Source organism: Strongylocentrotus purpuratus, unplaced genomic scaffold (genome assembly GCF_000002235.5).
Source record: "Strongylocentrotus purpuratus isolate Spur 01 unplaced genomic scaffold, Spur_5.0 spur5_scaffold_6, whole genome shotgun sequence".
In the NCBI taxonomy this organism is placed as follows: domain Eukaryota; kingdom Metazoa; phylum Echinodermata; class Echinoidea; order Camarodonta; family Strongylocentrotidae; genus Strongylocentrotus; species Strongylocentrotus purpuratus.
The window spans coordinates 9,303,234-9,312,556 of record NW_022145612.1 but is presented as its reverse complement, the minus strand read 5'-3'; the positions used below and the strand labels follow the sequence as shown (position 1 = coordinate 9,312,556).

The 9,323-nt window shown below is 37.3% G+C and overlaps 1 protein-coding gene and 1 long non-coding RNA gene across 5 annotated transcripts; one reads left to right on the top strand and one right to left on the bottom strand.

Moving 5' to 3' along the window:
• Nucleotides 1-276: 276 nt before the first annotated feature.
• LOC588679 (methyltransferase N6AMT1) lies at nt 277-7,142 on the bottom strand. Of its 4 annotated transcripts, none has more exons than XM_030972617.1 (6): nt 7,068-7,142; nt 3,207-3,391; nt 2,698-2,784; nt 2,223-2,397; nt 1,365-1,506; nt 277-848 (listed from the first exon to the last, which is right to left on the bottom strand). In XM_030972617.1, the coding sequence occupies exons 2-6, from the start codon at nt 3,347-3,349 to the stop codon at nt 730-732; spliced, it is 666 nt and encodes a 221-aa protein (XP_030828477.1). In that variant the 5' UTR covers nt 3,350-3,391; nt 7,068-7,142; the 3' UTR covers nt 277-729. The 4 variants fall into 4 exon arrangements, with proteins under 4 accessions (XP_030828477.1, XP_793443.3, XP_003728994.2 ...); XM_788350.5 differs by lacking the exon at nt 7,068-7,142 and adding an exon at nt 6,696-6,815; XM_003728946.3 differs by lacking the exon at nt 7,068-7,142 and adding an exon at nt 5,311-5,351.
• Nucleotides 7,143-7,166: 24 nt separating this feature from the next.
• LOC754217 lies at nt 7,167-8,839 on the top strand. The gene is made up of 2 exons (XR_143703.3): nt 7,167-7,731; nt 8,197-8,839. It is a non-coding gene; the product is annotated as an uncharacterized LOC754217 (long non-coding RNA).
• The last annotated feature ends 484 nt before the right edge of the window (nt 8,840-9,323 follow it).

The window sequence follows — 9,323 nt, the reverse complement described above, 5'->3', positions numbered from 1 at the left end:
CATGGTTCCTGTATGAAGATTATAAAAAGGAATGAGAGAATTCTATTTTCAAAAGTGCAGATTGTTAAATCCATTACTTGTCACTTTCCAGTACCAGAACTTTGAATCCTATGATTCATATCATTATGAACTTATACAGTGTGTAATACATCTACCCTGTCTCCAAAATAAGAATCTGACTAAATCACAAATGCATCAGATAAATACATATTAATTAATAATCTCAAAAATTGCAATGGCATAATTTAGGAATCAGAGGACAGTTTTTAAAATAAATTTTACACCAGTTGGCCACCCAATTGTGGGGGTACAACTATTCGGCCCTCTTTTGGGTTTGTAACTGCATACAATCTGGAAGAGTAGAAGGAGAGTTAATAGATGAACAATGTGTAGCAATTATACAGGCATAAGATTTGGATAAAAAATGGATCACAACCAACAGGTTTTCACCTTCACATCCGATCAGGGTGGTGTTCCAACCCATCTCATTTATAAACATACAAAGACTGGTCATAGTTTGCCAACTTTGCCAAGTGATGACTAAGTGACAAGCACAGATCCGTTGTTCATAATGCATACATAAGGGTCTGAACTGTATGACTTGTTAGACTATACTCTCTAGCCCTTATACTTAGCTGCTCCTGATACAGCTAGAGAATGACCAACTTAGCCAAGGCTTCAGGCTTCATGGAATAATAGAGTCTGAGTCTTTATACTAGGTAATGACACTCATCTCACTGATGAATCTCTATAAAACTTGAGGACAGAGAGGTGTTCTGGACCAGCTCTTCTTGCCAGGACCACAGTGGATTTAAAGCCCAGTGAGGATATCCAGGACATCAACTCCTCTGTGAGAAAAGCACATATTTGGAAATTAAAATCTTCATTGTGCCATCCAGTTTACAAGCATATTATTACAAATGACTTTTTTGAGACACATTTATAACAACACAGCTTTCTTTCATCATTGGCTTCTAGTATACTAACTCTACAATCTATAAACCTTCCCCGCTGAAACTAAAGTTAAGGAAATGAACAGAAATTTTTAATTTAAACATTTTTTTGATCGATGTGAAAAAATGAATAAATCAACTCAGAATACTACAAAATAACTATTCTCAATTCTTTCTTTATCTACTAGTTTAAGAACATGATGAATAAACCAAAACAAATCAATCTGATCTAATTTGGATATCTAGGAACTGACTTATATACAGTTGTGACTAATTCATATCAATCATAATTTATATTAAGATAGCGAGTTGACTGATTGGCGTACTTGCAACAAATCCGGATCAATCATAACTCTTTACAAATCAGGGCCCTAATCTAATTTGCAATAAATATTAACAGTGCAAACTTACTTGGCTTGTTCTCTCTGATGGCTATAAGATACATGACTCCCTGAGGTGAGAGTAGTTTAGGTATAAGAGGAAGCAGTCTATCTGTTACCTCACGTCCATCTGCCCCTCCAGCCCAGGAGGCTTCAATGCCATTGCTCTTGATCTACATAACAGCGCAAAATGTTTGAAATAAAATTCACATGGTTCCTTGTGCAGCACACATTTAGAGACTGATTGTACTCAAACCATCAATCAAAGAAGAGAGCACAATTTGCCTAAAAATAATTGCAAATTACACAAGCATTACTGAACTACACAATTACAGAATATTGTAACTAAATGTTATCTTTGTGTTTGGATGATATACATGTTATTGATTCATGATTCCTGAAACATCTATTTCATTACTGTAGTTATGTTGGAAAATCTAACAAAAACACCTTAATAATCCGTACAAACAATATTATACATTTTATATAGTGGAACTAACACAGTATGCACATCCATATGATGAAATGACACATGAACTCTCATAGGTGAAGTAGGTTCCATGTCTTTCTATGTCTTTCACTCAGGCTGCATCACCTTGATACAGGATTCTTTTGACACGTGTACTACTGATTTGATTAGTTTTTAACTGATCACATGAAGCTAAAAAATAAGATGCTCACTGTTTACTCAGCAAAGAAAATCTAATTTACTTCATTGTAAATCTTGTGCTACATCTAGGTTGAAGCCCTTAATTTCATATGAATTTCAAAGTATGAATAAGTCAAATCTTATAACTATCACTTTACAGACAGTGATGACAAATTGACATTAAGACTATTTAACAAGAAAGAAATAAAAAAGAAAGTAGGGAATAAAAGGAATACAAACCTCTTCTGATGGGGTCACAACATAAGGAGGATTGAATATAAGAATATCCACTGATCCTTGGAGCCTTCTTTCCAATGGGGTCAAGAGGTCACAGTTCATCACCTCAACATGACATGAATTTTGTTTTGCAGTCCTCTGAGTACAAAGTGCAGCATAGGGATTCCTGTCTGTTGCACTGTGTGGTGTGGGTTTAAAATGAAAAGAACAGAAGAACGTTATCAGATTTTCCAGTTGTCTTTTTAGATCTTAAATATGAAAGGGGCAGGGGCATAAGAACACAAGAAGGGGGCACATTTGTTTGTGTCTGTTTAAGGTACACCACATTGAATTTTAAAAGGGGGCACATGACGATTGTGAGTATATTATGCTGTTATCTATGTCCTCACAATGGGAAATGATACAAGCACAAATAATACAATACATTATAAGGATTATACTGTTATAAAATCAAAAGAACCATAGGTATGTCACTTACATGCATAACGCTGACTGGTTTAAAAGCTTTGAGAGAGCAGTTATCACAACCCCTGATCCACATCCAACTTCAACACAGACAGATGGCCTAAACAAGGACAAACTCTGATTAATACAGATCAAAAAGGCATCTAAAAACAAATAAATATCATTATTCAAGACAAATAACATTTATCAATATGTAAGTTGTGTATAATTTATAAATGTCTTCCCAAATTAAACTGCTTTGATAAGCTATATGAATGATAAAAACATGTTCTAAAAACTAATGTTTGCTAAAACTTAGCAGTCTTCTTATCATGCTCAACTTAAAAGGCCAGCATAAACACTCTTAAAAAGTTATACATTTGTGTAATCCATGTTGAAGTTCAGTTCAAACATGCGAGGCCTACAAGAGAAGGCTAGTATATATATATATATTTAAATGACATAGATTTTTAGCATGGTAATCATACTGACCTTTCCTCGCTATGTCAAACATACATTGCAAACTTAACATCAGTGACTCACTTCATATGTTGAATGAAAGATGCTTCTTCTTGGAGACTGTCTAAGAGAAGGAATGTGTCTTCAGCTGGCTCATAGACATGCTCAAAGTCAGCAGATGTGAGATGAGAGAAGTCTGGAGTCTTTACTTCATACTTGGAATCCATCTATCTCTTCTATCTGGTCCTACTGGTAATGTGATGTTTCCCCTAAAATACAAGCAGAAAGACATAAATGACAGAACATGTTCCTACTGAAATTTTGTCACAAAATAGTCAATTCTAATTGCCAATTAAAACCACACAACAACACCAACATTACATGATTACGAAATATACATGTACACCCTGTACATGGGATTAGCTGTTAAATGATACAAATTGCTGGGCTGGATGGTAAAATTCATGTGATTGCATAATCAAAATAAGGTCCAGTGACTCTCTCAAAATTAGACTCTGAACAAATGCTGCTTGATGAGCACTTTTTAACTTTTCGTTTATGTGGATCTATCTAGTTAGGTCCTGTGAGCCATCAATCTCTTGAAAGTAACATGAGAAATAAGAAAAAGCTTTTACAAGGCCTGTAACAATGAAAGTACTGATCTCATGAACCCTCAGGCTTTCAAAAGTTAAAAAAAAAAGATGGGCCCCCACTTCTGGCAATAAAAAAAAAGTTAAACAAAATATGGTAACCACAATTTTACCTTTTTTTTTGCTCAAGGGGGTTGGGGGCATCTTTTTTTGCTGGGGGGGGGGGGGGGGGGGGGGGGGGAGGGGTGGGGCCGGGCCCACATATTGCATATCCAAAGCAATTGATTTCTCTTTCTTACCATTTTTGTTCCTTTGTACTTCCCATTAATTGATCTATGTTCTAGTTCAAATTATCCAGCAACAGAATCTAGCACTAGCAGCCTTTATTGTAGACAGAAATAACCGTCTGATTTGGTCATTTCTTTTATAAAACTGACATTTGTTGACATTCCCAAATACAGACGGCAACCCAGGGATCTCGTACCGTGGGGGTGGCTAGAGCCACCGATGTACATCTTTTCGTTCAAAACATTTTCTCCCCGATTTTCTTTATTTAGATCTTATTTTCTGATTTCTAAATCAGATATAAATTAGGTCGGTATATATACCTCCTAATTACAGTTTTCAAAATTTGCTAACCTATTATAGAATGTGAAATTTACGGACTTACTTATTAATATGAGTTATCCAATTTTATCTCAGAACCGCGAAGCAGTAGGTTCATGCATTCAAACTATTACCCGGCGGCCGATATATTTCCGGTTCAACCTACCAAAACATAGCCAATGGCCAATCAGAGCACTCGTTTCGTGGGAGTTCGTTGGTCAAGCCGGGCTGACTCGTACGTAGCTACGGTAGCTATTGGACGTTCGAAAAGTAAAAATGAATATTCATCAACTAAAACCAAGACGGATAATGTTGATGACGAGACTTTCTCGGATTAATCATTAATTTAGGATCTAAATGAGCAAGCTATCGTAAGTCAAATAAGTTATATATATGTTATTTTTAATTTTTATCATAATTGCAGCAGTTATGAGGATGTAAAGAGTGAAAATCTCATTGCATATCTCATTCATCGCAGTCTGGTCGAACCGAACCATTTGTTCCGTACAGTCCCGATAGGGCATACTTCAGTCTCTATAATCGGAGGTCTAGTGGAGCCAGACGTAGTCTCAGTGGAACAACCGACGATTAGAGAGAATGAAGTTTTCGGTCTACCTTTATTGTCAAGCTTGAAACTGTTGTTTCCAATATAGACTCTTATTGAAGATATGTGTAATTGCGACAAAGTCAGAGCAGTAAAGACTAGACCTATGTGATTGCAATAGTATTGAATTTGCTCTCTTTTTCCTGGCATTTTCATTTTGAAATAGATGTAATTAGTTTTTGTTTTGTCTCATCAGATTCAGATCATCTTGGCATTTATTTGTTTTTGTCTTGTCCGATTTAAAACTCAAACGACAGTCAAAGACAAAATCGAAATCAGAAAATATTTCTGAGTTCTGTGACATAAATCATTGACACTGCAATTATTTAGTGATTCGTTAGTATTATTTTTTGTACTATAACAGTAAAGTAAGTAAGTAAATCATGACCTTCTGCGGAGTTCTGCCACACGTTCTCCACGTTCATCTTGAAGAGCGGGGTGCCCCAGGGCAGCGTACTCGGCCCAACACTGTTTGTTCTCTACATCAATGATCTCCCTGAGGTGTTGGACTCCACTGTAAGAATTTACGCAGATGACACCAAGGCTTTCTCATGCGTCTCTACTCCTGACCAACGCAAACTTCTCCAAGCTGACCTGTGCTCATTGACAGACTGGTCCTCAAAGTGGCAACTCCAGTTTAACGCAAGAAAATGCTGTGTTTTACATCTTGGATCTGGAGACTGTCAGGAGCGCTACACAATCGGGAGTTCAGCCCTGAGTACAGTTGAAGAGACAAAGGATCTGGGGGTACTTGTTGATGACAAACTGAAGTTCCACAGCCATGTGTCGTATGCCATCAACAAGGCCAACAGGGTCCTGATCAGCATCAGACGTGCCTTTCAGTGTCACGACACATCCACCATTCCCAAGCTGTTTAAAGGACTAGTGCGCCCCCTCCTTGAGTATGGAAATGTAATCTGGTCGCCAAGGTACATTTCAGACGCAAAAGCTGTGGAGAGAGTACAGAAGAGAGCAACAAAGATGATCTCCACAATGAAACACCTACCTTACATAGAGAGACTTAAATACCTAAACTTGCCATCCCTTGAGTACAGGAGAAGGAGAGGAGACATGATTCAGGTGTACAAGATCATTTATGAGCATGACAGACTCAACCCTGACCACTTCTTCCAACTAGCAGACACACCAACAAGAGGGCATAGTCTCAAGCTTTCAAAGCCGAGGTGTAGGACAAATGTAAGGAAGAACGCATTTAGTCACAGAGTGATTGACGACTGGAACTCTCTGCCTGAAGTAGTAGTTCAGGCTCCCACCATAGACGCCTTCAAAACCAGGCTTGATCGTTGCTGGAAGGAACAGTGTCATATCTCTCAATACTCGAACTGATTTTTCAATTTCTTTGCTCCTGGGACATTGTACATGGTACATTGTCCAGTCAAGATGCAACCTCTTGCCCCTCTGCCTCCCTTGCATATAATGAGAATTATTATTAAAGAGTATGAGTAAAAGAAGATAGACCAAGAAGATAGACCTGGAAGCTCGACTGCTGTCTCAGCATTCTTCCAGTATTTGCGGTAAAGGTAAAGTAAAGATACACGATTACAAACGCACACGTACACAAGTCACAGTCACGATACCTTACAAGAAAATAAATACGAGGGACTGGCTTTGTATTATACAAATTGGATCACAATCAAATAAAATATCTTTGATTCGGCAAAGCATGATACAACATTACTGATACTAATTATTGATTCCACTTTTCCTCTTTTGTTTAAGACACAAAAAGTGTTAAAAAACAAATGAACCTACCAAAAACAGACCCACTGCGCTGAATATCACACCTTCAGACGACTGGAAATCCATATGAGTGTGAATATGCAGAAAATATTTTTTCCACCATAGGTGGTACACGAGATGGCAATCCCTTGTATATTTTAGGTAACTTCAGAGAGGTAAAGGTACATGAGCCGATCCCTGAAGCACATTGCCATGTATTCTTTTAAATACCATGCCATGTATTCTTTAAAAAAAACAACTTCTAATTACGCGTCACTTTTTGCCTGCAAAAACAATAGACTAGGTCTAAGCGGAAAGGAATGAAGAATGCATTAAACAATTTGGCTGCACAAAATATAATTTTCTCTCTTGCATGTATTCTTTTGGACAGTGTATTGTACATACCTGGTATTGTACGTCTATGACATGAAAATTCGATATAATTTTACCGCTTATCCGATATTTATGACAGTGCTCTCTGATATTTGCCCAACATATGGTGTAATTTGAAATTGTGCAGGTAGTGTATGTACGACTGACCGTAGGAACATTCAATGAATGATTTGTCGGATAGACTCTCCGAATCTCATAATATTTTGAGCCGATGTGTTCACTTATTGTTTTTTTGAATTATTGAAACCACCTTGTAGATGCTATGACTTGGCATACGTTAACTTTCCTTTGATGTTCTACATATGACAGAAACCGAATGAAAGGACTCGCAACTCTGCACCTTGTCTGAGTGGCACATATCGGATGTGTACGTGGCAGTCCCGCCAGAGCTCTGGCTAGGGAAAGTGTACCATATGCTGTCTAACTGAACTTTATGCTACTACTACTACGCTAGTTCGCTGTCGAATTACCAGAACGTGAAAGACTGTGTTGTACGGTGGTGGCCAATTATTATCATTCTATTTTTTGTATGTTTACGTAGACAAGATTTCTGCATTTCAACTGCACTGTTAATTATTCATCATGGTTGAGTTCAAAGATCCAAATTCACCAATGGAAGAAGGGTTCGACAATCGTGTGTTCATCGTTCCAGCCATCATAATCATAGGTTTGATTGGTGAGTTTTAACTTAATAGTCTACGCCTGTTTGTATGTTATTGCCATAACTTATGCACTATTCTTTCTGTGAGGGTATTCAATTACACTAAGCCTAAGGAAAGGTTCTACAGATACACTCGTGCCCATGCTCATTAATCAATTAATATTATTTCTTACTCATTTTTGTTTTCAATCTTTTTGGAACCTACACTACAATCTACATACAGTGAAGTAGATCTTGATCATGTTGATGAAGACATATGACTGATACTAGAAATTAACTGGCTCTTGCTATGCATTTTGGAGGGATGAATTATTGTGGAATGGCCCTTGCTCTGGCTTGGGCTTGGGCTTGGCCTTGCCCCATTCACTATTGTAGTATAATTGTCTTATTCCAATTCTGTATTCCTAGCCTACATGTACATGTGGAACATTATTATTACTGGAGTTACAATGTTTGTGATTGTCATGTTATCTCATCCAGGCTTTGTCGTCTACAAGCTTGCAACAAGCATCCATGGCAGGGAGAAGGCACGGAGGGACAAGAAACAGAAGAAATTGGAATCTCGACGGAGATAACGTGAGACAAGAAAGCACCACTGCAACATCTTTCTGCTAACTTTAGTTCAAGAACCATTTTAAAACTTAATTTGAAAGGTATACATATCAATCAGTGTCGAGGCCTATTGGCCAACATGAAAGTGAAAGACTGAAATTAAGGTTTAGTCTATGACATACAGTGTACATTTTATTAATTTTACATAACAAATTACTAGCCATGATTCATTAAGTCAGTGCAATTTCTTGTTTGTTTTATGTAGAAATATTTACCGTAGTCTATATGATAAAAATGAAAAAAGAAAACAGAAAAATTATTCCATTTTCTTTTATATTTGTATGTAGTTTGACTTTGATTGAAGTTGTTGAATTTCCATTTTGATTTTAATTTTTCCTTGGATACGTACATGTAAACATGTATCGTGCCATAGTCTGCAAATTAAAGTCCTTCTAAGAAGATGTACAGAATGAAAAAGCTTCTGTTCTGAGTCTTCTGACCTTTTGAATGCTGTAAGATTTTGTCATCTTTCTTTGTAAGGAGTTCAGCAATATACTCTTTGATTTGAAAAGAAAATATATTTGTTTTTTAACCCCCTCCTCCCACCCCCCGGCCCCTTGGGCTGCCAAGTGAAAATGTGATATTAAAGCGGGGGGGGGGGGGGGGGGGGGGGGGGGGGGGGGGGGGGGGGGGGGGGGATTCTGGAGAGGAGGACTACTAATCTATTTTATTTTTTTCAGGGGCGGGGGAAGTTTTAGCATGACTTTCTTTTTAACTCTTACTTTCACCTATCTCAGATAACCCTAAGTTTTTGGTTGCTGCTTTATATGTAGTTGATAATGCATGATTAAAATAAAGAGAGAGAGAGAGAGAGAACCACCATCATTTTGCAATGGTTCAGGGTTCGTGTATACATTTGAAACCATTTCTTAGCGTCTCAACCCTAAAAAATAGCAAAATTATTTTTGAGGAAAAGCATTATACTGAATTAAATAAATAATAATAGCTTTATATTGGATCATACTAATACTGATACGGGCTAAAGACAATGTGGT

Excerpts from the sequence above, each read along its gene's own strand:
- LOC588679 (XM_030972617.1), bottom strand. The coding sequence starts at position 3,349 with ATGGATTCCAAGTATGAAGTAAAGACTCCAGACTTCTCTCATCTCACA. Across the intron at positions 2,785-3,206 it reads TCTTTCATTCAACATATGAA|GCCATCTGTCTGTGTTGAAG; the intron begins GTGAGTCACTGA and ends GTCCTTGTTTAG. Across the intron at positions 1,507-2,222 it reads TTGTGACCCCATCAGAAGAG|ATCAAGAGCAATGGCATTGA; the intron begins GTTTGTATTCCT and ends GCTGTTATGTAG.